The sequence below is a fragment of the Brienomyrus brachyistius genome, chromosome 18, assembly GCF_023856365.1.
Source record: "Brienomyrus brachyistius isolate T26 chromosome 18, BBRACH_0.4, whole genome shotgun sequence".
Taxonomy (NCBI): domain Eukaryota; kingdom Metazoa; phylum Chordata; class Actinopteri; order Osteoglossiformes; family Mormyridae; genus Brienomyrus; species Brienomyrus brachyistius.
In genome coordinates, this window is record NC_064550.1 from 11,874,307 (window position 1) to 11,902,084 (window position 27,778).

General features: G+C 42.4%; 1 protein-coding gene across 4 annotated transcripts; it reads right to left on the reverse strand.

Moving 5' to 3' along the window:
• On the reverse strand, positions 1-27,607 carry st6gal1 (ST6 beta-galactosamide alpha-2,6-sialyltranferase 1). Of its 4 annotated transcripts, none has more exons than XM_048984102.1 (8): positions 27,346-27,607; positions 27,026-27,124; positions 11,433-12,020; positions 11,025-11,283; positions 9,845-9,942; positions 9,508-9,609; positions 8,973-9,147; positions 1-3,751 (listed from the first exon to the last, which is right to left on the reverse strand). In XM_048984102.1, exons 2-8 carry the CDS (start codon positions 27,035-27,037, stop codon positions 3,492-3,494), a joined length of 1,494 nt encoding a protein of 497 aa, XP_048840059.1. In that variant the 5' UTR covers positions 27,038-27,124; positions 27,346-27,607; the 3' UTR covers positions 1-3,491. The 4 variants fall into 4 exon arrangements, with proteins under 4 accessions (XP_048840059.1, XP_048840056.1, XP_048840057.1 ...); XM_048984099.1 differs by lacking the exon at positions 27,346-27,607 and adding an exon at positions 13,239-13,370; XM_048984100.1 differs by lacking the exons at positions 27,026-27,124; positions 27,346-27,607 and adding exons at positions 13,239-13,370; positions 25,458-25,510.
• Positions 27,608-27,778: the final 171 nt, after the last annotated feature.

Below are 27,778 nucleotides of genomic sequence, written 5' to 3' on the forward strand. Positions count from 1 at the left end.
TGCAAGCACTCATCTTTTTATTTTGCATGAAGTAGTCTTTAGTTATGATCCACGTACTTTTACAGAAATTATAATACACATATTCAAAGCAATAAAACTTAGAAAAAAAATAGAAAAACAATAGACTACATTGTCTCAATGCTCAGGGGCGGATTAATTTATCTGGGGGGGGCCCTAGGCCGACACTCAGGTGTTTCCGTTTTCATTAACTGTTCCTTTATTCCTGAGGTGGAGCAGGAACATAATGTCTGCCAGAGCCCTGGGGTTTCCGAGCCTAGGGCTGCCTACACATTAATCCGTCCCTGTCAATGCCGACTGAACATTTTAGCATCAACCATTTTGGCAGTACTGGGGATAGTCATGAATTCCTGCCAAAGAGACAGTTAGGTCTAAGTTAACGTTCAGCATCTCAAATACAGTCCTGGTGGCGTCTATTGATCGGTCAGTCGGCCAACATTTCAAGCTGAGATTTTGATCAAGACCCCACCTGCTTTGCGGCGAGGGAAGGCAGGATTGGCAGCCATTTGCAAGGCATCCAAAATACTGTAGGAAACCAGAGGTTTTTCAGTGTGCTCTGCTGTTTCAAGGATTCTCATTCTAATGGATGAATGAGATATAAAGAAAGACTCATACAAGTGGGAGACTGCCTTGGGTTTGTCAGACACAACATTCACTAGATTAGATTAAAATCACATTTAATATTCAGCACTCATTTAAAAAATTAGTCTTTGAGTATCTAAATGCATAATAATATCCTTTAGTAGCTTTAAATAACTTCAAATAACTTTAAATTTGGGAAGTGCACTAAAGAAAAACGAGAATGAGTCACAGTTTGCCACAGAAGTCAAACAGTTCACAAAATATCTGTACTGTAGAAATCAGGGTTCAGATAAACATCTTATCAAGCTTTTTCCCCGGTATAAAACGGCATGTTCAATACTTCCTCGTCAGGATACATTAAGACCATTCATTCCCAAAGACTGATCTCTCAACAGTGACCTTGGATGTCAGGTTTCAGCAGGGTTCATCGACATGGGGGCGGGCGGGGGGGTTCCATGGCCATCTTCTCAAGGGAACTGATCAAGGCCTCAGCAGATTCCATAACACGCTGCTGTTAACGCTCTTAACTGACACTTGGAAATTTTGGTTAGGAAAGATATAAAGTTACTATTTTTTTTTTTTTGGATTTTAATCAATTACCAAGGCAGACACTACAAAATCTCAGGAACAACCTGTTTCAGGGGGGGGTCCTGCAAGTTTGGTTTAATTTTATATTGTTATGCAACGTGCAACTTCATATAAAAAAATAAACGAAATTTAACAGATCATTTCTCAAACAGAATACTTAATAAAAATACTAAATAAAATATTAAAATATATATTTTTCTTGTGAAGCAGGCAAACAAATATGCATATATAGATTTTCACATTTATTACCCAACAAGAATACAACAAGAATACAGGGCTGGTGTCACAAGCAGGACTCAGAATGCTGAAGTGAAAATACGTTTATTCAGAATGCAACCCAGAGCACCCTGAATTGGACAGCGAATCCACAGCTCCAGGTTATCTGCCTCATGGTCCCTGAGACCAATCGGTGGGAGCCTGCAGGACAGGAGTAACCAATGACACTTAGGGCTGCTGACTAGATGTGTAACTCTGGCACACTGGGTAAACCAGCAACAAAAGCCGGCATGCACCGATCAGGAAATGAGACTGGAATAACAAGACAATCCTAACAAACCTAAATCAAGATGCCATTTGTACAGCATAGCAGCTAGGGAACTTGGAATTACTAGAGTAACAAGTATACAATACAGATACCCAATAAAAAAAAACATGAAACCTGAGACAAGACATCAACTAACTTAAAACAACATACAATCACATAGGGCGTTTCTCAATATCAAGAACACAAAGATCATACTTATTACTTCACTGGACTGGTGTTGCTAACTGAACCAACTTGGGGCGCAATGAATTATAGGACTGGTTTCGTTTGGCAAGGATGCAAACGATGCATCCTTGATATCCAGGGAGTGGCAAGTACGACATTCGAGGATTTTTTATAATCATCTGAACTTTTGTCCTTGAGTTTTGGAGCTGGTCTTCGGCGATGGAAGATGACATAAAACGGGGACATGAGAACACATGCACGGTCAAGTGTGCATACTGAGATGCACCCACAGCAAGCCAGCAACCCTAATCAAAATCTGGAAATAAAACACTGATCAAACCCAGCCCCATATATCAGAACCCTACACCCCTCACTGAAATGAACACTGAAGCTCAAACACTGGATACAAGACTGAGCCTAGAACAAGGTTCACGCCTCAGTTTAAATTCTAGATTTGGAGCGAGCTACTTCCAGTTTAGAGCATGACCACATAGCCCTTGCTCATATCAAGGATTCAATGCAGCACAGCTATAACAGTTGGAGGGAGGATTCTGGATATGTAACAAGTTGGGGTAATTATGCGAAGTTTTAGAAATAACATGTTTTGCCATATGTGCATTGTCATGTAGCTGTGAGCCAAACATCAATTCATCATTTCTATGTACCTGTTACGTTACTGTGTGTTGCATCGTAGGTTTTTGTATTGTACAGGCCTGAATACAAAAGGCCAGAGTCCATGTACGTGGTCAGGTGTCTGGGATCTCGTTCCATTCCATTTTTCATTGCATTGTCACCCGCAAGGTGGCCCGATAGAATTCTCGGATTTCAGAGACTTGGCACTCATTATGCGGCTTTATTAATTCACATGCACTTTGTTTATTCTGCAAAAAAAATCCTTGGTTACCTTGTGGGATGTGAAGTCATGGAGGGAGGGGTGTCTGAAGTTTAATTTGGGAGACACCTTCCTGACGTCTGTCATTTTCTGTGCTTGATTTCGACAGTAAGAATCAACTGAAGAGTGTCATTAAATCAGGACCTCGTCATAAGGAGTCTTTCTTTCCGTAATGTTAGCATAGGAATTGATTTATGACAGCTCCACCCCACCCCCGTCCCCCAGATATTCAAAACAAGCAGGTGTTGCATTATGTTAAAAAAAACAAACACAATGAACGCATTCCAGGAATCCAGAGGATGGCAGCAAAGCTTTAAAGCCTGTTTATCACAGTGTGGAATCTATGTACGTTTCATAAAAAGCAAAGGCTGTTGTGAAGGGTGGGGGCGGAGTGCTGGAAAGCCCCCAGGTGATGTGACCCACATCCCATATGGAGGAGGGACACCAGTCAGCAGGCGGCGGGGGCGACGGGATGGAGCTGTGTGATGCCTCATTCAGTTACAGAGGATGCCGCTGCAGCGCGGGCAAATGTGACCATCTTTGTGTTGTTACACCGCAAATCTGACGGGTTGGAGTGAGGCCTCCCAAGTCCACAGGCTAAAGCATGAGTCACTCTGCGTGGCTGGCAGTGAGGGAGCCAGGAAAACTGTAGATGAGTAAAGCTTCAGTTACAGTGTCGCTCCACCGACACAATCCGGTTTCTCAGTGGGCTGTGCTAGGTGTGCAATTAAAGGTGCTAAACCCGGGAAGAGTGACCCGGCCGAGGTTGTAGATGTCCTGATCTGACCCCAGATTCATCCTCTTCACCAGGTTCTTTTCGTAAAGCAGGGGGTGGTACGCGCCGAGCGTGCACGCCGCGTCGTAGAAGTGCTGGTAGTAGTGGCACAGCTCTGTCTTGCGCTGCGAGGGCAGGAACTCGTAGACGTGCACCACCTCACATATGGACATCATCAGCATTGTTCCTTAAGGAGGAAATGCAAAAATAATCAGAAGACAGACCGCTTAACTGTTTCTGCTTTTTATGACGTAATCTAGGTTTGTCCTACAAGGTTTCACCGATTACAAATGTCAGAGTGTTTTTACTGTCTTTCTAGCCCTCAAACTACTTTTTATAGTTATTGTTGCTAGAACTGAGGTAACGGTTAATGTCCTTAGCTGACTGGCAATTTACAGTTTGACTTTCCAGTCAAGCTAAAATGATGCTGTAGGGGAATGAGCATTATAGTGAAACTTTGGAGAAAGAGAAAAGGACACAAAACACGCCTGCCATTCATCACTGGGCAAAGAACGGTCCCTGGCAAACAACATGCATGAGCTCTCAGCAGTTACCGGGAGCAACGGGGAGCACAGAATGGGCTTTACAGAAACTTGGCTGAGATGTGAAGCTCCCAGTCCTGCAATGGCACTAGACATCTTTCATACTGTCCAAGCTAAAAGGCATGAGAGTAAAAAGCGGTGAAAAGCATTGACTGGAAGTGGCTATTTTTGCCAACAACAGATGGCGTAATCTAGGGCACCTCACTGTAGAAGCCCAGGTATTTGACTGAGATATTATGGTCTAATTCGATGGATTGTGGCTATATTACTAACCATGGGACTTTTCACATACCAGTTCGCACTGCGTGTCCCTATCCCCACCCCCCCGCCAATGCCATTACTGCAGGCAAGACGATGCACTGCATCTTCAGTGAATTTCTCACAAAGTACGCCAATGCCTTCCTAGCCATTCGCTTGTTTTTAAGTTACTAGTCTTAGTTCTAGTAGTGCGATAACGTTCTGGGAACATCAGGAACTTTAAACGTTTCAATACCTTAATTGTAACGCTTGGTAAACATTCCTAGAAAGAACAACTATTATGGATCATGGTGATCGCCGGGAATTAATAACATCTCCCTCAACCGTCTTCTCTCACTGTGATAAATGTCCAACGAGAAGGACAGAGATACTGGGCTTATGCTACTCAAAGGTCAAGGATGCTTACTGCCCTTTTGCCTCGGACAGAACAGATGACAGCTTGGTACATTTAATCCCTGCTAACCCCAACTAGAAAACGAAAGGTATGGATAAATGAACCCAAGGAATCTATGAGAGGCACCGTAGATGTGATGGACTGGGATACATTTCATAAGACATGCATTAAGGAGACTGATGGATTCAGCCGCTGTATTTCAGATGATATCTCTATTTGTGTAGACATCACAGTTCCCATAAAACACTGCACTGCACTGCCTTCCTAAGCAGGAACCATGATGTGAGAGATTAAGGGTGTGCAGGCAGAGCCAAAATAGAAGCTCAGTGAGGGTGGGAATGAGCACAGTGACAAGCACAGAGTAGAATGAAGGAAATCACAGACCACAAGCGGAGCAGGGGGGTGTATCCAGAATCACACACTTGTTTGTGCTCGGCGGTATGACCAAAAAAATCTGCATAATAGTATTTTTAAAAAATCAGGTGGTTTCATAGTACATCACAGTATTTGGTATGGTTTTATTAATTATTATAAAAAATTGTTAACGTTTGGATTGAGCGTATAATCAGCATGTTTTATTAGATTATTAATGTATATTCAGCTCAACAGCAACGGTTTATTGATTATAGCCATGTACTTAACTCGATAAGAATTGTTTCATTGCCATGTTTTGTTAGATTAACGATGCACATTTACCTAGACAGCAACTAGTCTTATTGATTATAACCATATATTTTGCTCCATAGAGACATAATTTCTGATTATTTAGCTTGATAACAGCATGTTTGCTTAACCGGCATGATTTTAATAATTATTACAACAAAGTATCAATATTATTAGGGATTTTTGCTTCACTGATATGTACTTAATTGCAGACCTAATTATATTATATGTAATCCAAAATTTTAAGGCACCGATTGAAGCAGTAGCTATAATTGCAAAAATGCCGAACAATTACATACAGAAAATTGTTGTGTTATAAAGTTCTCTCTTACTAGGAAGGGTATGTACAGTTAACAGGGGTCCCCTCTCAATACACTCCGCACAGCGATCCATAGTGCTTCTGCTAGCGAACAATATTATATTATTTGGTGCCTATTGAGGTGTTGCAGTTGTTGTTTCAGTTATGCTATGGTATAGGAGTATACATAGGTGATTCTAGGGACTCTGGGAGCCCTAGGCAAAAAACTCAGTAGGGCTGTCCAATTCTTCCTCCTCCAGCATGGAAGGAATATATCCAATATATCTGTGTACATTAATAATATCAACAAAGAGAATTTAATAAACAGAAGTGCATTCAAAATAAAAGACCAACAGAATACACAAATAAAGCAGATTGTCGATGCAATGTACTATGTGATTGGCCGCCCTCGGGGGCCCCCCTCCCAGCTCGGGGCCCCAGGCCATTGGCTGCCGTGCCTGTCCTGTCGCTGCGCCTCTGACAGTATATGAATAATTCATACCATACCAGAAATTAAAGCTGACATATCCCAGCACTCCAATGTAGTAGGCAAAATATAGTATGTGAAGTGAGCAGTATGTTTGAATGCTCAGTATGGATGAGAGGGTACACCAACGATACCTGGATGACATTTTGTGAAATTGCAAAGTGTGCAACCGATGGACATTATGCTATCCCACAAGGCCGCTGGAGCCACAACCAGAGATGAAGATGTGTGTCGTGTGAATGCAATTTAAGTAGAAAAAAACTGCTGTCATAAGCTGACTCAAATATTTATTTCTTTTGTTGAAATAAACTGTTTTTTTAAAATAGCTTTTAACTTTCATTGGGGTTAAGCTACATCATTAATAAATATCAAGTAATGTACAAGATGGCAATTATAGATAGTGCATGCTTACTGTTCTCATGCATACCTACAGTACATACTGCAAGTAGTAGGTACCTAACAAAATTCAGTATGTACTGTGTAAATGTGCAATCTGGATTCACCTCAGGATAGTTATATTAGCACTTATGTCTTATTTGTGCCTTAAACTGGTCGTTCACACAGTACTGTCCAACCGCTATCCGTGGACATGTTGCTATGATGTCTGTATGCACAAAATATGGTATAATGTGTTGTAATTAGCTGCTATTACTAACAACAGCTAACAATGAACCCATTTACAACTAGCATTGCTAAATAGCTTTCCGACTTTTTGCACTGAAACACGGATAATTCAGGTCTGATATCATTCTTAGCTCGGACTTCCAACCTGCAAGATAAATACAGCGCAGCATAATTCATCCCTTCCTCATACGCAACACCCCGTTGTCTCCACCCTGCGCATAGCATACCACTTCCAAGACCTCAAGGCCTTCTTCCTCCAGAGACTGCATATTACACTTGACCAGGTAAGTCTATAACTAGACAAACTCCCCACAGGCAATGTGGGCTCATATGAGATTTGTCTACTGGGTGCTCAAAGCATGTGCTTGTCGGCTGTGTGGAATTTTTCAACACATTTTCAGTAGGGGGGTGGCAAGGTGGCCTGGTAGTTATCACTGCTGCCTTACACCTCTGCGTCTAGTGTTAGGGTAAGTCAAAGACCCCAGCTCTATATGTGTGGAGTTGTTGGTTGTTCACCCCCCCTCCCCCATAGTCCAAAAACATGCTCTGATGAATTGAAGTTGCCAAATTGTCTATAGGTGTGAATGGTGTGAGTGCCTGTGATGGGTTGGCGCCCCATCCGGGGTTATTCCCTGCCTTATACTCATATCTCTGCACCCGTGCTACCCTGCATATGACAAGTGGGTATAGAAGACTGATGGACCTTTTCAAAAGGTGTCAGAGCAGTGGAACATATCCTACATAGTTCCAGGGCCTCAAAAGGGTTATCCCAGGGCAACTGAGCATTACAGCTCAGTAGCTTTAACATCACAAATCATGAGAAGCTCAGTATAACTTAAAGGGTACAACTCAAACAGCTCCGATCACTAGCCAAGGACTATGTGGACACTCTGCAGTTTTTCTACCAGGCATACATAGGGGTAGAGGATGAAGTGATCTGCATGCTCCTGTCCCACTTAAGCAGAGTTAGCAGTTTGTTGTCAGCCTGAGGCCCGGAAACTGTGTGTTGATGATGAATGATGAGCAACATTAGAGCACTCCAGTCCACCCTCTTTGTTCACCCTCTACACAATAGTCTTCCGGTAGAATTCCAAGCCACGCCTTCCTCAAAAAAAAAAGACTCCTCCAGTCCTCAGAGTATCGGCACTGCTTTTGAATACCTTTCGTAAGACATCGACAGAAATAATACCAATGTACGCGTCAGCATATCAGGGAGGATATTTGGCCCTGTGTCACAGCCTTGCCTGGGAATGTTTCTCAAAAGAAAGTTCTGCAGATTTAGCAGTTTCAAAAATTCATAGAAAACTAAGGAAGTGAAATTTTCACAAGAACGTACAGCTCTAAACACAGAGAGCCTGGAGGCAATTTCAGAAAAGGGAACAATAAAAAGGGTATGTGTCACAGCCTTGCCTGGGAATGTTTCTCAAAAGAAAGTTCTGCAGATTTACCAGTTTCAAAAATTCATAGAAAACTAAGGAAGTGAAATTTTCACAAGAACGTACAGCTCTAAACACAGAGAGCCTGGAGGCAATTTCAGAAAAGGGAACAATAAAAAGGGTATTTCCCATCATGACCACTATTGGCTCATGTCTGTCAGCACGCATCCATCAGATCAGTGTCCTTAGCCACCCGCCCATCCAGCCCTAATTTGCCAAGCAGTGCCTTCACCTAATAGGCAGAGATTCAATCCTGCCAAGAGTAACTGGACAGTATTCTAAATCACTGTCTACATTTGTGTGTCTACCGTTGGCCTGGCTTAGTACTACCATGCACGGAATAATCAGCATCTTATTTGCATCACCGTTCATGTGTTAGTCTTTTTCCCCAGTCTTTCCTGCTTGGGAACGGTAAAATCTATCTGTCTATCCAGAACAGAATGCCTTTATTGTTAATGTGCAAGCAGCAAGTACAATAACAATTTTGTCTTCTCATATCCCATCCTGTTCTCCTACGAGACACACAAAGGTCGGGTCGAGTCTTTTCAGACCAAGCCAATCACTGTCTAACAATTGCTCCTATAGAGACATCAGAATTTCTTAGTGTTTTTTTTTTTTTTATTGATTACTCTAGTTTGACTTGAAAGCATGTTATAGACAACGGGAACTGCCATTACTGTGTGCAGACACAAAAGCAGACACATACCTAGCAGGCCAGATGAGGGTGGATTCTTCTGAATGGGCTCAGCCATATTGTCTTGGATTCGCTCCCATAGTTGCCACTCAACCTGCGGGTGCATGATGTAGAAAGGCTGCTGAGGATGCAGCCGGCGGTACTTCTGGTACTGCTGGAATATGGGGTAGTCTGTTCTGTTGTACCACTGGAATTTGGAGAGAAATGCCGGGATTTACAGTTCAGCGATCCAAACGACAAGGCCCAAACAAATATATCCAGCAGCAGCCCTGTTTCAGAAACAGGATGCCTGCTGATATGGCGACTTGGGAGCTCATGGGAGCTTACACAGTAATGAAGAAAGAAAAATGATTGGTTCAGAGAGATAACCCATCAGATTTTGCTTACATGTCAGACCAACCAATCAGATGTCCTGGCACTGCCTCCTCTAGTTGCTTGGAACCCCTTCCTTTACATTCTCATTGGTCATCTCTCCAAACCAATCATTTTTGTGCAGCTAAAATTCCCACCGTGGCACCTCCTCCCAGGTTACCTTGGGCTTGCTTACCTCCATCAAGTTAGCCGAGTAAGGAGCAGGGTCCCACCCCACCAGGATCCCAGCACTATAAAGGGAGCTGGATAGGAATCGGTGATCTTCTGATGCCATCACCTGTACAGTGCAGAAATAATGTCCATCTAAAATGGTCGCAATAAACCAGTGAATCAGCCCTTATTTCACCACTAGGAGGACCTGCCTTACAAATCCTCTCCAGCTTTACTCCTACACAAACACAATAATAAGGTCCTTTAAAATAACAAAACACCTTCTTTTCACAGTGTGAATCACAAGACCAGTTAGATTAAACAGGGGGACAGACGGAGCTACAGACACAAGCAACGAGAACCTGGGAGTTTATAAGGCGAACTGTGGTCTTGGTGCCGACGTCCTTCTCATAGCCAGCAATGGGGGCGGCGTTGAACCTCAGCACCGCATCATGGGAGTCTGTCAATGACAGTCACGTACCGTCACCATCTTCTACAAAAACACACCCTATTGAAGTAATACATTTTGCAAGCCCTTTCTTAACTAACTTAGCATTGTTGTTGGTGAAAAGTAACAAAAATGCAAGGTGGTAGGAACGCGTGAGATTCCCCACAGCGTCTCACGCTTCTACAGGTCCTGAAGGTTTATGGTACATTCTGCTCATTCCCGATTTACACCTGAAATCCAGAACTATTCAGTTAATTATTAGTGAGCTGAGGCATAAAATACAAGGTGCAGAAATAAAGAAAGAAATTAATAACCTCAGGAAACTCAAACCAGTGTCTCTCAGAAAGACGCACCATTACGGAACATATGGACGCTTTTACTCTATTGTTTAAACTATTGTTTTTTGTCACAGTTATCAAATATATATTTGTGTATCTTCAGCAGTGTGGGATCCCTATAAGGCAATGCTTCCCATCCCAGTTATCTGGGACCCACACAGGGTCCATCTGCTCCCTCACTGCTGCTAGTGGACAGAGCAAAATCGTGGACTGTGTGCTGGTCCCTGAAGACCGGATTGGGAGACGCTGCTCTGAGCTGTTTTCATTTATTAACTGCACTGCTTGTCGGCGAGGCGGCTGCCAGATGTGAGCCATCGAGCCCTGAGTCATCTTCACAGAGGCCTCCGTGGCTGATGAAGCAGACGGTGGCATCTCGCAATGGCTCTTCTGTTTACACACAAGCAGGTGATGATGCTGGAAGGCATCCGCTGTCGCCTACCTGTGTTGTTTACGTGATCTAGGGTGTGCTTTTCGGTTATAACAGATGGGAAAGCAGAACCTCTGCTGCCTAAGGCTGAGCCAGGAGTGGAATGGACTGTCTGAATATGGATATCTGTCATCTGCTGTCTTCACTCACATCACACTTTGTTGTGTGACACGAACGGATGAAGCAGAATCTATGTAGGTCACCAACCTACACTTTCAGCTTGATAACAGATGCTGATAACAAAAACTCTCAGTGTTTTTTACGAATCTACACACACAACTAATACTGTGAGGAAGGCAGATTGTTAGGTGATGGGGTGGCTCTCTCACCAATCTCTCTCCCCAGGCCTGAGTTTCTCAGCGAACCCGCTGATGACACGACCGCACAGCTCGCAAACGGTCCCAGGGCAGAGGTCAGTTGTAGGGAGGGCAGCTCAGAGCTCCAGGGCAGCTCTGAAAAAGGCTTCAGGTTTGGGGTGATTGTGGTCACCTTGATCCTCTCCTTCAGCTGGCATAAGAGCTCTGGTCCACTCAGCTTGCGGCCCCTTGAAGTGGAGCCCTTAAACTTTACTCCATACTTATTCATGGCCTAGGTGGGGGGAGGAGGTATTAGAAAATAGGTTATCATCAACAACTTCCCGATCAGGCCCACAAAGTTACTTTTTCAACTGAATGGACTGAGCAATCATATTATAAAGCCTGTAAAATATAATAATGTCCTGAGCCTCCCCTCCATACCTGGTAGTTCTGCACCACTTGCTTCAGTCTTTTTCCAAGCAAAGCAGTGGACATCTCGTCATTCCACACCTCCCCCAACTTGCTGTGGGGCCCGAAGAGTTCGGGGTCTACCGGACCCCAAGACCGACCTGTCCCAGGCTTCCTTTCCCTCCCATACAGGAGCCTCTTTAGGGGCCCTGGAAGCAGCCAGGAGAGGCCCCACCTGGAGCCCCTGTCATCACTCTGGGATCTGGCCACCCCTGGCTCAGCTACCGTGCCATTGGACGCAGGCAGGCGGGAGAGCACAGGAAGAGGGCGGCGCGGGTCTCGGGGAACAATGCCAGGCAGGCTCAGAGGGTCAACAAATATGGACTTGGCATTGGCGCCGGCCGACCGCAGTGCTTTGGCAACGGTGCGGGCGCGGGGCTGGGCACGGGTTCGGGCCCGCACACCGAAGATGGCGTCTGTTACGGGAACACTGTTCTCAGCACAGAAGGCGTAGAGGAGGCCCATAGCGACGCAGAAGACAGCCATGCAGAGCACCCCCCGACGTGCCCGCCGACGCATCCGCCAAAGTAAGCTGACACGGTCTATTGCTGCGCCGGAGATCTGCAAGGAAAAAATAATGCAGCCACTGTGACAATGTTCTGTAAACCTTGAGGAAACGTCCTACCCATTAACATGGATTCTTATCTTCGCCATAACCACTTATCCATCACAGGGCACGGGGCTGGGGGACAAACTGGACGGAATGCCTGTCTTACTACTTCACTACTGCAAAGAAAACTCAACTTCAATTTTTGGTTAACTGGAAACTCTAAATTGTTCCTAATATGTGTGACTCTGCATGCATGTGTGTCCCCTCCAGTGCTGCCAGTGCCCGTCCTTGTTCTAGTCCTCCTGTTTCCGATCCCCCGTGATCCTGTTTGTTTACCTTTCCTACCCAGTCAGTTCACTAAAACCCCTTTCTGTTTCGCCAACACGCCTGCCCTGGAGTCCCTCGTCCTTCAAGTCACGGCATTTCAGGTAGTCTCCCGCCGTGTGCTTCCTGGAAGAGGATCCAGGTTCACAGTGACCCTGTGCTGGATGAGCAGTTATGGAACTTAAATGTGCAAAGGAAGCTTAAGAGAAAAACAGCGGGGTTGGCAACACAACCAGCATGTGCCTGTTCCTGCGGCATCACACTTGCAGCCTAATATATAGACAAGTTTCCACTGTAACGATGCTGGTGGAAATTTCCGGTGGCACAGCTTGATAACATCGGTGACGCCATGACAATAGGCAACAAACAATTAGGGCATAATGCAGACCTTTAATAAATACAAGATCCTCAGCAAGGATGAGTAAATGCAAAGTACATCGATCAGCCATAACATTAAAACCACCTCCCTAATGTTACGTAGGTCCCGGTCATGCTGCCAAAACAGCTCTGACCCGTCGAGGCATGGACTCCACAAGACCTCTGAAAGTGTCCTGTAGTATCTGGCACCAAGACATTAGCATTAGGACCTTTAAGTCCTGTAAGCTGAGATTTGGGGCCTCCATGGTTCAAACTTGTTTGTTCACACTTCCCACAAATGTCTAATCTGGGGAGTTTGGAGGTCACATCAGCACCTTAAACTCTTTTTTATGTTCCTCAAAGCATTCCTAAACATCTATTGTAGTTTTGTGTGGAGCATTATCCTGCTGAAGGTAGTCACTGCCATCGGGGGATACCCTTGTCATGAAGGAGTGTAGTTGGTCTGCAACAATGTTTAGGTAGGTCATACATGTTAAGGTGACATCCACATGAATCACAGGACCAAAGGTCTCCCAGCAGAACATTACCCAGAGCATCGCACTGCCTCTGTTGGCTTGCCGTCTTCCCATAATGCATCCTGGTGCCCTCTTTTCCTCGATGAACAACGCACACGCGCCTAGCCATCCACATGGTCAGGGTTCCCACTAGTCATAAAACACCTGGAAAATAGTCAACCAATTGTGAGTGCTCATGTAACCGGTCCCACTCTACCTCACGCCGTGTGGTGAGACCGATTAATAAAAGGGCAAAAATGTCTATTCAGTTCTCTCTGCGTTGTGTTGAAGTTTATTGGTGGTGTGTGTATGGAGGACGGAAGAACCGCTTAACCGCTGCTGTTGGACATGCGGCATAGTCCATTTATTAGCTGATGGAGTTAAACAAAACAATCAGTTACATTTCGATTTCCCAAACTGCTGAACTCTCCCGTTCACCTCTTCCCGCGAACTAGACACTGTTCAGAGGAAAATTTTGTGTACATATGTATACAAAAGACAAAAGAAACTGGACATACATGATGGAGTTAAACAAAAGTTACATTTCGATTTCCCAAACAGCTCAACTCTCCCATTCACCTACAACATATGCGTAAATGCGTATGAAATGTACATTGTGTTCATTATTTTAATTTTCTACATCCAATATGCCTTTATTAACAATGGATTATTAAGAGAACTCGCACCTGTGCTCTTATCTCTCCCCACGAACTAGACAATGCTGAGAGGAAATGACGCAGGTGGAAAATATAAGAGAAGACAGAGCGGCATAGTGGGAAATGTAGTTTCTCCATCAGATTAACCAAATAATTAAACATACTATTAACTATTAATTAAACTATAAAGCAATTTTTGTATAACTAATATCCTAATATCAAAACCAAGCCTGTTCCACTCGCATATTCAAAACTTCACATGGCAATATTATTTGTTTGCTGAAATATTTTTCCAGGATATTTCGAGATTTTCCAGGATATTTTACTTTTTCTCTCAATTTCCATGTGTTTTCCATGACTGGAAAATCGGTTGACTATTTTCCAGGTTTTCCAAGGCGAGTGAGAACCCTGATGATGTAACATGACTCTTCATACCAGGCCACCTTGCACTGTGTCACGATCGGGTACAAGCAGGCAGGCGATCGTGCGGGCAAGGCGTGCAAGGAGCAAGCGGACAGGTAAAAACGGGGCAAAACGGGAGTTTAATTGGGAAGCGTGGACAGGGAAACATCTCACGCATACAAACATCAATGACAGACAATGCTAACAGGTAAGACCAGGACTTAAAACCAGACAAGACTAATCAAAGTAATCAGATACAGCGGGGTACAATCAGGGAAATACACGTGGGAAGGCAGGGGGCGTGGCACACACGAGGAGCAGACGAGCCGGGCATGACACACTGCATGTTCTAACATGTTTCTATCATTGCCACCACTAACATATTCAGCAATTTGTGCTAAAGACGCACCCCTGTGGGATCAAACCAGACAGATCAGCCTTTGCTCCTCACATGCATCAGTAAGCTTTGGGCACCCATAACCCTGTTGGTGGTTCACTGGTTGGCCTTCTTTGGACCATTTTTGGTAGGTATTGATGATTTCATATCGGGAACTTGCTGTTTTGGGGATGCTCTGACCAAGTCATCTAGCCATCACAATTTGGCCCTTATCAAAGCATATGATCGCCCATTTTTCCTGCTTCCAAAATATCAACGTCAAGATCTGACTGTTCACTTGTCTAATATATAGGTAAAGCGCCATTCTATAAGACAATCAACGTTATTCACTTCACTCATAATGATATGGTTGATCGGTGTATGTAATAAAAACAGTATTCACCTGTTTGTTTTCTGCAAACACTCATCCTATTCATATTCAAGGGAGGTCAAGAGCCCAATACACTAGACAGAGAACAACCCAGGATGGAGCACCAACCCAGTGCAGGGCACACTCACACACCACTCGAGAACTGAAATTAACCTCAGCATGTTCTTGCACTGTATGGGGAGACTGGAAGAAAGCCACAACAACATGGGGAGAATACGCCAACTCCACACACACACACACACGCACACACACACGCTAGAAACTTGAACCAAGGTTCCAGCTGCATAAGGCAACAGTGCTAACCACTGAACCCCAAAAAAATACACTAGTTCTGTTCATATATAGAGCTTCATTATTATGAGGGATGATGCCAATGATGGTGGCATCGTCTGTCTATCTTTTATTAAGCTATCCTCTGATGTGAGCTTATTAGTGGACATGGACAAGGAAAGCAGGGAGAGTGTAGATAAGGTAGGATTACTCGGGAAGTATAGTAGCTGTTTTAAGGCATCGTGGCACCTTGCACAGTCGCAGAGAGTGCTTAGAGACGGCAGTAGAGCTAGGGGTTCAGCAGGAGGCACAGTGACTGAGCACAGCGGGGGTTTAACTTGTCGGGACCGGAAGCATCCTATTGTTCAGCTTCCTAAAGGCATTGATGCACCTCTTCCGCTGTAACATTGAAACAATATACAAAAAATATATGAAAAAAATACACATGCTGGAATGCAGGAATCGGAACATGTGCTGCTCAAATGAAGGATTGCAGCACTTCCTCAGTTATCCTGAGTTTCTTCACTGAAGATTTTTCTTTTATATTCACTAGCGACTAATTTAGATGCTGGATTTAGGCGTACCTGCAACCTGAGGCCTGTCTTCTAATGTGATTTGCTTCTGCATTCAAATATCATTGGGGGAAAATAGGCCGCTTGTTCAGAATCATGGCTGGGAGAGGTCCAGCTGCACTAAGCGGGTTTGTGGGTCAGGAGAAACGGGGGGGGGGGGGGGGGGGGGGGGGGCACAAACAGTCCGAGTAGGCAAAAAGGCATCTTTATGCTGGTTGAATCTGATCAGGGCTGAATTTGGCCATGAAGACCTCAGATCCATCTTGGCCTGGCTGGTTGGTACACTGTAAAAACGAAAACTTGAAATTGTTCACCTTATTGTGATTTTTTATTGCAGTGAACAAAAAATATTACTTTGCACTGTAAACTGTATCATATATTGGTAAACCCCAGTTGGAGGCAGGTCAACTACATTGCGCATGCTCATTTCAGCTCATGGGTTAAACGGGGTCTCGAAGCGATACTGTGGGTAGTTTTCTCCAAGCAACCTCATCTCAAGTTAAAATTGACATCCAAAAGGTAGGGTTTTTTTCATTAAATATTATTGCAAATGCCTTTGCAGTAATAACATGTATATTAATTTTATTTACTCAATTGTGTTTTCGATATGCCAACTCATGCTGCAGGATAGATAGCGGCATACCTGATCTAGCTTAACTGGTAAACAATCGGAGTCTGAGGAGCATATTGTAAGTACAGTTTCGCGAACCGATTGTTTAAACCAAGTTTAAACTCTAACGCAGCTGCGGACGTCTGCTGGTTCACGTTTTACATTTTACAACCGTAAATGTGTCCTTACAATTGTACATGCAGCAGTAATAACTGCAGAAGATATAGGATTACGGAGCGCAGCTCTGTTCTGTAGTTTCACGAGAAGTCGTATTACAATAATAAGTATCCTGCTAAAACTGATGAACTCAGACTAGAGGGTGTACGTAAAATATATTATTATCTACAGTCTACATCGTTTTATTTCAGAAGAATTAAATGAAAACTAGAAAAATGTATAAATATCTGCTGTATGTGTTGCTGTACTTTCAAATGTAATTTCTAATCTCATCCTCTATAGTCAAATAATGCAGTTACAAAGAAGAAAGTATAATCAGATACCTGTTGCTGTAGTTATGTAAAATGAAAAGGTGTTTACAGAAATAAAAATATAATAGAATGTGTGCCTAAATAATAATTTGATTCTCCACAAAACGGGTAACTTATTGCAAAACCGTTTAAAAGATACTTTATGAACATGAGCATTTAGCATCATTTCAGTCATCAATTCATCTGCCAATAAATGTGGCCACAATGGATTGATTAAATTTTATATACAAATATTCACCACCCAGGCTAGCCTTTTGTCATGAAAACAATGACAAACATTGGATTGGATTGGATTTTTGCTCTTTTTACACTATAAAGAATAATGTGGTGTGAATAAGTATGGACAGACAAATGTTTTTATCATTACTGCGGTTTTCCTAATCTGTCTTGAATAACAAGGCTCTTAATTCTCATTGCAGTTGTACTGTATGAAGTGCCACTTCTGCAGTTTTGCCAGGTTGAGTCAAGAAGGCCTATTGAGGCATCACCGACTACGGCACGTAAAAGGAGCTTATTGGCCCTGTGTCTACAGTGTCTGTGTGTGTACCTTCACAACACCAGCTGCTTTAAAATCACATCTCACCAGATTACACTGCGGGACTCAACAAAGGCAAGACATCAACTTTTTTTTGTGATTTATGTGAATTTAGAGAAATTTGTTCAGAGCGCACATTTTTTTCTCATTGGACATCATTTAAAAAAATCAAGAGGCTGTGTGTTGTCTGATTTTAAAACTAACAGTCTAAAAACCTTTAGTTCACACAGTAGAAAGTGGAAATCATAAGAATTCAAAGGAGATTAGAACTCGTTTAAGAGTGCATTCTGATAATGAAACCCTTGCCAATGACCCTAATGCCACCGATCAGCCCTTACATGTATTTGTTGAGGTAGAGACATTACAAAGTGCTTCCCGGAAGCAGTGGGCACGAGGCAGGGAACAACTCAGGATGGGGGGCCAGCCCACACCATTCACTCACACATGCAAGTCCAATTAGCCGGAGAAAACCCCACAATGACATGGGGAGAACATGCAAACTCCACACACATGTAACCCAGGCGGAGACTCAAACCTGGGTCCCAGAGGTGTGAGGCAACCGTGCTAACCACTGCACCACCATGCCACCCCCTCAAGCCAACATTCAGGTGAAAATGGAAAGGTTGACTATGTAGACAGTGAGACTCTTGAACTTGCTGCTCTTTTTCTGTGCATGCAAACAGTTTTGCATGTTTCTAAAAGTGCTTTACAGAAAACAGTTTTTGAGCTTAATGATATTTTGCACTTTTCAAAATTTCAGTCCCTTCAAAAAAATCAAAGAGGTGTCAGTACTTCAAAAACAATAAACTTTTGGGAGTGCAAGAGACAAGTATTTCTATAGGTCTGAGCATTGATGACTTTGAAGTATGTAATCCTTTGGGAACATCTAGAAAAATTCATAAGATTATTGCTGTCTGCTGGGTTGTGCTTAATTTACCATCTACATTTCGCTCTACACTGCCCTTAATTCAGCTAGCTGTTCTTGGAAAGAGTGTTGATGTTAAAGTGTCTGGGTATGATGCATTTCTTTATCCACTGATCAAGGATATAAAGTCTCTGGAAAGGGATGGGGTGTTTGTTAAAGGAACAGTATTTTGTGTCTGTGCTGATAACCTTGGAGCCCACAGACTTGCAGGCGTTTTTGTCTTTCAATGTAGACTAGTTTTGCAGGTTTTGTATTGATCGAGATCAGATTGCAACTGTTGAACCAAGAGATTTTCAATTAAGAACTGTACACAGGGTTTCCACGCGGTAGTAAAAAGTAGTAAAAGGCAGTACATGAAATCAGAGAAAATTAAGGCCCTTGAAAGGTATTAAATGGAATTTGACTTGGTAGTAAATTTTTCAACATCCAGCTCAATATATTACGAGTTTCCCATTTTCTACGTGTTTTAACGTCATCTAATTAAAAATATATAATATACATGCTAGCAGGACCTGAGTCGGAATTAATAGCCTATCAGAGTGACGCGGATGCCATTTCTCCGCCTTTTACCTCAGTAGAGCCAGGGTGATCTAACGTGTTCATTTTAGCAGAGCCTCTGAAATTACCTAATAGCCACTTGGTGGTGAAATGGGGAAACGAAAGTTTAGTAAAAATTGGCTTCATAACCCGTCATTTAAAGACTGGCTTAAGCCGATCATGGGGAATGACTTGAAAGCATTCTGCAGTATATGCAAAAAAAAAAAAAACACTAAATCTAACCTGGAATGGCGTTACCACAATCAAATCTCACCGGGAATCCGCCAGTCGTCAACAGCGGATTCGCGTGCGGGGGGAGCATTTCCCTACTTCGTTGTTCGGTGATGCTACACGGACCGGGGCAAATGCAAACTTAAGGTCAGCTACGAGCACAAACATTGACATCACACCACCTCAGCAGCAACCTAGTGCGACTAGCACCTCAGTGGCTGCAGCAGACAGACCGCAGAGCTTACTGTCATCAACGTCGGCTCTCAGAGCTGAAGTTCTCTGGTGCCTGAACTCCGCAGTTAGCCGTCATTCGTACAATTCGAATGAGGGTATTGGGGAACTATTCGGAAGCATGTTCACTGACTCCGATATAGCTAAAAGTTTTGCATGTGGCAAGGATATGACTGCATACATGATTCAATTTGTCATTGCATCGCATTTTAAGAAATTAATTGTACACAATACAGGTACTGTATATACAGGTAATATTGTTAAACTTTTCTCTTAAGATTTATTTTGGGACATGTTCAAACTTTTATCTCACGTTGCATCAACCAATAAATACCAGTGGTTACCACCCATTACTATTCCATGGACTCTTTGGACAGGTTTTTAATCCAAGGTGTTACCTTGTGATGAAATAATTTACTACTTTAGTCTGTCTGTATGAGAATATGTGTCTGTCTTAGTGTGTGTGAATGTTATTAATGTTTATGGCTGTTGTCAAGTTTCATTTGTTTTAAGAAGTGTGAAGTTGACTTTATTAGGTGGGGTTAAGGGTTATGGTTAGGATAAACCCAAGGGCTAGAGGTAAGGTAAGGACAAACGAAACTCAGCTTGACACTGCAAAAAAACCAATAATATTTAATGAAAATACTCAATAAAAAACAGTTAAACTATGAGAAAGTGTCATTTGTCACTACAAAGCTTTCATCTTGGGTTATGGAACATTACAGATGTTATCAGCTTGTCAACAGCAGCACCACAGATATTGAAATCCTGGATCCAGAGGCTATGAATGATTACCACCCACTGGCTGTGTACTCTGAAGCTGGAAAGTTGATGGTGACTCCAAGGATGTGCTTGCTGCACTGAATGTACTGGTTTGTGCCATGGTTTGCTATTTGATGTTATGTAGAATACTTGTGAATTGTAACACGGCTTTCAATTATTAATCAGCATATTTGAGCTCAGTTGAAAACTGCACAATTAATCTCTTTCTTTTCTTCACAGGCTTTGTTACTGCGAGTTAACACAAATCCCAAACTCATCCGCAACATCCAGTTGACTAGGACCCCTGAATCTGTAGAGCAGCTGGAAGAGGAACTACGGGAAAAGCTTGACCTCGAAGGTGAATTCTCTATACAGTATGAAGACCCTCATTTCGGTAACGCATTTTGTAACCTGATGGACATTGCCGAGTTGCCTGCAGAAAGGGCTGTCTTGCACATCCTTTGGAATAATGATAAAACGCCATCACCACCACAAACACTATCACATGCCTCCTCCATCCCCTCCCTTGATGCAGCCAGCATCAGTTCTCAAGCCTCTTCACACAGTTCATCTTCATTTATTCAGACCTACATGCGCAACATCTCACAGTGGCCTGATCCACTTACAATTCCATCTTTCTCTTATGATGTTCAGTTAAAACCCCGTAAGGGCATCGATGGGCAGGAGAAAACTGGGACAGGTTTAAGCGTAACAAGAGATTTGAAAATGGAAATTCTGGACAAGCTGGCACAAGAAATATTTGCCTTGAAGGCATAACCCCGAGAAATATGAAATTGAATCTGTAGCCTCTGAACTTCTCAGCAAGCACCTGTGCCTTAGAGAGCCCGGTAGTGGCTCAGGATATGACGGCTGGACAACAAGCATTAAGTACAAGCTCGGAAACTACAGATCAAAGCTGCGTCAGGCTGGCTCTAATGAAGTTAGTGTAAATAAGAGAAGAGGGAGGGAAGAAGATGGCAATGAGGGTAGGTTCTCCTTGAAGAAACCTAAGAGAGGTGACATTAACTATGTCCCCGAACATGCAGAAAAGTATGATGATGAAACACTAGAAAACCAAAGATGTGTCCTAGTGGATGCAATGAAAACGAAAGGGAAAGACATGGAACTCATAAGACAGAAGATGGACCTCACATTCTCCCTTAGGAGAAAGGAAATTGTGGAGGTGGAGCCCAAGGTCTTAGAAGTCCAGGAGAGACGGCCCACTCTGTTTCTTGAAGAACTGGCAAGGAATTTTTTTTTTTTATCTATAGTGTTATTAATAGTTTTATGACATCAAAGATTTCCCTTCATAACTGCCAACATATGCTAGATTGTTTATCATCACTAGGTTGATGTGAATGGGTTTTTCAGGTACAAAATAACTGATTTTCTAAATAAATCATTAAATATAAAAATCATTAAATGTTTTTTTTTTAATATTTTCGTTTTGTCTGCTTTTGTTGTTCTATGGATTTGTGCAGAGTTCCGCCGTGTCACCACTAAGGACCTGGTGGGGACCTTTAGAGCTGCGTTAGGCATGTACTCTCCTCAGCTGCTCAAACTGTACCGGACAAGGAAGGGAGCCTTTATGCAAAACATGGAAAACCTTCTGCAAAAGCTTGATGAACAGATAAACTTATGTATTAAGCATAGCAGAGACACTTAAATTATAGTGTAACAGAGTACACTCTGCTGACTGGACTGATGGCGGGGGGGATGGACAAAATCATTGTCACATCTGTCAGCCTTCACTGGCAAACGGTACTGGAGCCCATTGTCTAAACCCTAAACAAACATTTTTTTCCCCTCATTCAAAATGTTTATTTGATTTGATTTAGTGATACAGGCAGTCTCTGAAGTTCCACATATTCATCTGTTATTCTGTTTCCGTGGTTGAATGCATTTGCTATATTAAGCTAAGAATGTGCATCTTCAGTGGATGGAAGTGGGGAGAACAGAGTGTGACATAAAATAATAATCCAGGGCATTTATTGTCATTTTAGCCCTACTGCATGCATAGTTTAAAAGCCCTGTAGTTCAGAGGGAGCCTGCAGGTTTTTTGTAGCAAGTGTTTTAATTCTAACGCGCTCCGCACAATAAACGTTGTTGTTCTACTTGCCAGCAGACACCACGGTAAAAAAAAGTCTGCCAACTTGAGAAATGCTGTTATTGGTAACTAAAGGCCCGTTGTTTTTTGCCTTTTCTTTTTCGAGACATCTGACATTGTCCTGCATCGAAGAAGAACATCTCTCGAAGGCCTACCCATATTTGTCCGTGAAAATTCAGCAAAGCTATTCCTGACATGCCTGGCGAGTACAATATGGGTCTTTACCTCAGTTATGCATACACATTATGTACGTTCATTATGAAGATAAACACTAGATCCGCAAATAAACTATTGGTAAAAAGAATTTGGCAAATCTTTTTGTTTCAGCAGGACACAAGAATAATTGAGAGGGAGATCAATGGTGTCCTCACTGTTCTTGAACATGATGATGGATCTACCGCACTGTCCACTGTCATCAACGTTGTCATTGTGTTAGAAGAAGGCATAGTTTTCAAAGATCTTGCAGACCTCCCCACTGCCTTTGCTTGGATTTTGTTTTCTCTATGCCTTGAACATGGAGTTCCCAAAAGAACACAAGTACAAATATCGTCATGTTTAAAGGGTAATTAAAATGATTTGTAAAATTTAAAAAATGTCTGGTGCTATTTGTAATTCTCAGTATATTCAACTAAATTATGAAGTTTTTAGTCATATAAAAGATACTCAACAGTAGATATTAAGTTGGCACAATGTTTGTTACAGTATACAAAACTCACAATTTAAAGTTTTTAAGTATATAAAAGGTAAATTAACAAATGATAGTTGGCACAAACTTAGGTATTTGAATTGGCCTCAAAACTCAAAAATCGAGTACAGTAAGTTGCCTTGAAATTTTAAGTTTTCTCAACTTTTTTACGATGTACTAGGATTGGATGCTATTAAGGTAACAGTACACTGAGGTATTCTGAAATCTAAGCAATAAAATTCACAGAGCTGGGGGTGGTGATATAATTAGGCACCTCGTTCGGCAAATTTATCAGAAGTGCTGCTTTTGAAAATACTGTCAAAATACCATATACCGTGGTAAAATGCCTGGAAAGTATGACCGTATGAGAAATTGGGTACCACTCAAGCCTAGTTGGTACAACTCACATGTACATCTCCTACTGCGGGGACGTGAGCCAAAGCTACCCAGCTCCTTCTCTGACTGTTAATGAAGCTCAGCTCATTGTTAGTGTTTCCAGGCATCCAGATCCAGCCAGGCGTAAAATACTTAACACTAAGGCATCTGAATGTGGTCTTGTGACGCATGGCCTTCTACAACCTGTATTTTCAGTAGTGGAATGTCAGGAACACCAGCACCTCTGGCTAAAGTGGGTGAGGGGGCTTTTACCGGGCTTTCTCTGAATCTGTCACACCGCATGCAGTCACGAGAAGTAAATAAACCCGAATGGAAGTCAGAGTAAGATAAAAAGGGATAGAGGGAGTTGGTGTACGGAAAATGAGTTTGCATCGGTACATATTTGTTTAAGAGACACGGACAGACATTTTCCATGTTTTTCTTTTTAAAAATCACTTTGGGTTACTACACAAAGTCATTTTATATCAGGGTGAATCTCCACACAGTTCAATGACAGGACAGGTAACACGCTACTATTACTGTCCTAGAGGTACATTCTATTACCTATAGTTCTAGGATACATCTACCATTTGCTAGGGGTAAATAATTCAGGACATGCATAATGATGGCCTGTGATGACGTTGTCCTGTCCAGGGGGTTCCCTGCCGCTCATTTTGCTCTGCCAAACAGACGTTTATACCCATGTATATATGCAGATGATTTGGATCAAGTACATTTTCAGGCACATTTAGAATAATTAGGACAGTTAAGAGGCTTCAGGCTTCTTCCATCTGAATGCTCATATAACACTTAGGCATCTGAATGTGGTCTTGTGACGCATGGCCTTCTACAACCTGTATTTTCAGTACTGGAATGTCAGGAACACCAGCACCTCGGCTAAAGTAAACAAGTACAGTAAGTAAGTAAAGTACAGTAACCCTTTATCCAAAGTGAATTAAAGATTATATTGATGACTATATTATATCATGGAGTAATCGTTTGTAACTATATGCAGTGTATGTGCAATAAGGGAATCATTGTACGCTTGAATGCATAATCTTGAACAGTTTTACAGTTTTGTGCGAAGATTACATTAAGGAATTAAAATACTGAATTTTAAAATAAAATGATAATACACAGAAGAGATGCGTTTGGTTTACAGTTATGCCTGTAGCCTCCTGGATAGTCTACGAACCACCGGTGACCCTGAATAGGACAAGCAGTTACAGGAGATGGATGATGGATGGATGGATGGATGGATGCTAAGAACTGTAAACTACTGTAAACAGTTTCCAACTCTCACACATTTGACATGACACTCGTGTTTTCAGAAATCTTACAGCAAAACTATATTATTCCATTATAAACCTAAACCTAACTACATCAAAAACATTGGGTAGTTTACAAGGTAATAAAACTTTTACATACATTTTTTAGATTTTACAAAAATCTCACCCCAGCCAGCTGGCATAAGTTGGCGACCCTTGCGTACATTCCTCTATCTTATTTATTTTTTGCATTTCCTGCTTTAACACCGAAATTTCCATTTTTTAAATAATTAAATTTATCTTATCTTAGTTCAGGTTTGGTATGTCCTTCAAGGATACAACAACTAACCTCAAGGCTGATTTATGCTGCATAAAATATATGCTATGTAAATGTAAACCATGGGTGACTGCATATCCTACCGCCATAGCCCGTGTTTACATTTCTAGGGGAGATGCGTGTCAGGCTACGAGTCTCCGCGGTGCCTACACCCTGAAGTATAAATCAGCAGTATAAATTTGCAACCCTCATATTAATAGGCATTACATGACAGACAACACAGCCGCCTTTCATGATTCTTACAGTATTCCTGGCTGAAGCGGTGCTCCATATTACAAGGGCTACCTGTGCTTCAGAAGCACCAGAAGTAATGCACCCACAGATTCCGTGACGGATTGTTCACAAAACTGCCACAAATTTGCGACTCCCTTCAAAAACAAACTATCTAGGTTGCGATGAATGTTTACAATACACAATATTACACGTTTTCCTTTAGGAGAAGGCGATCACTCAGAGATGTATTCGGCTGTACAAATAAAGTCAAGTAAGCCTACCATGTATCGGAGAAGTAAGGCCTGTGTGCTGTTATTCCACCAGCCAGATAAATTCTTCTTCAAGACGCACAATCTCAAAAGCCTTATCTTGACCTCTCACACAGACGCGTTCTTAGGGCGGCGCAACCCGTGCGACCGCTTCGAGCCAGACTCTGCTGTGGGCCCAGCTCAAACGGGGAAACTTGCCTAGATATTGATAGGCTAAACAATAAGTTATTAAATACATTTTCTTCATTGGCTGCATGCAGCTACATTTCACCAGAGCACGTTATTTTTTATTAAATAATCGGGCTGTAACGGTACGAATTCCGTATAATTCGGTACGTCATTTTCGGTTCTGTATGCAATATGAAATGAATACATTTATTGACACGGGCAGAACTAATTTTACAAGCATAAGTTCCACGTGAAAATGTGTACTAATTGTGGTTGTGAGTTGGTGATGGCTAAGGTAGGTTACAACGAGCCAAATATGGATGTTTCTCAATCCCAAGAACTCAAAGATCGTACTTGACGTTTTCGCAAAACCGGTCTCCCAATAGGCATCTTTGATATTTGGGGCGGGGCAAGAAGGATATTCGGGGATTTTTACTCTCCTCCGTACTTCTGTTCTTAAGTATTGGAACTGGTCTTCGGCAACGGGAGATGACGTAAACGGGTGCCGGAGAAGACGTCAAATATGCATAATGAGATTCACGATTTGGGAAATTTTAGGTTTCTCAATGAAGTACACAAGAACTGGGGAGAGTTAGAGTAGTTGATTAGGTGTGCAGGACCGAAGCAAGGCAGAAATAGACTGCAAGTTAGTCTCCCCATGGCATTTAAGACGTTTTTATCAGGAAATTCTGACCGGGCTGAAAAATGGTAGGGGTAAGTTTTAGGGTTGTTTAACGGTACAGATATGCGGTTATACTGGGTAATAAAGAACGCGCGATTTAGTTGATTGTGATTATGATATTATATATATATTTTTTTGTTTTACACATGTTTTTTTACGATGTGTAAATAAGCGTCTCTTAAGTTTTGTTATCCAGAAACATGCACGGGTGAACTGGCTTTGAATTCTGGCTGTTACAAATTGTGTTTCTGTTTGCGGTTTTAATAGAACTAATAAATAATTTCAAAATAGATGAACATTACACCTCAACAAAATATACACTGGAAATACACTTTAAATCCTATCAATCGCGTACATAACCTAGGCCAACATAATCTGTGTGGCCAAGCTGCCATTTGGCGCCAGCTAGTCCAGAAAGTTATTCATCACAGCTGCACCTGTCTTACAATGACCGAGGAGCAGCAGGCACAGTGATCTCCAGTACTTGGTTTATGTTGGCCTCAACTGGGCCCCAGAATAAGTTGGCTCGCCCTGGGCCCCGCCCCTACTAAGAGATGTGCATGCTCTCAGATAACCAAACCAATGGTTTAATTTACGTTATCTAATACTGGACTGCGTGAGTCAGATCGCAAGGAGCGCTTTACACGAAAAAATCTGCTGTTTTATTACTTGGAGTGTCTTATGTATAAATCTCCGCTCGTTTTATGTAATATGTGGAAACCGTGCTTACCTTATACCCCATTTTAACGGTTTTTGTAATCCTCTCCTTAACTGCCAGTTGCTTTCGGTTCAGTCATCTCGCATTAGTGATCACTTTCTCCCGTGCAGACTAAAATAAAAAGTATCGCAGGAAAAACATCTATTACCGTCTTCGACATCAACATTTAAGCAATTGTTTTGTACGCCGCATCTATATAACAGAGATGCTATGAATACCGTACTATAAGAAGGGTAGCACTGACATTGAAACTGAATATGAAAAGGTCATAATTCTTTAGGCGAAGACAGATCTAGGTGATATACAAGTGATACATGAATGAATGGCCTTACCGTTCGAACTCTGCGGCAGTTTCGTCTCAGTTGTATGCAGTAATAATAACGACGTGAATTTTTTCATATGCTACTGCATCACTATTCCGGCGACAGCTTGATAGACAGCGCTACGGAGTCCGGAGCGCTGCGGCAAAGCCGGTGAGACAGATACGCACCAGCACCGCACCAGCTGCGCAGTGGAGACCGCACCGAGATCTGTGTTTTACTGCAGAGTAGGAGAGCCGGGTGGGGGAGGAGGGAACGTGTGCTGTGTTACGTGTATTAATAAACCCTCCTAAGGCTGTAAAAACAATCACGCCATCCCATTTCAGTCCCAGTTCAACGGTAAACCAAACGCGAGCCTTCTATTTTTATCCTTTTATTTTAAAATTCAGTATTTTATTACTTAACGTAATCTTCGCACACAAATAAAGCACTAAATGCCCAACTG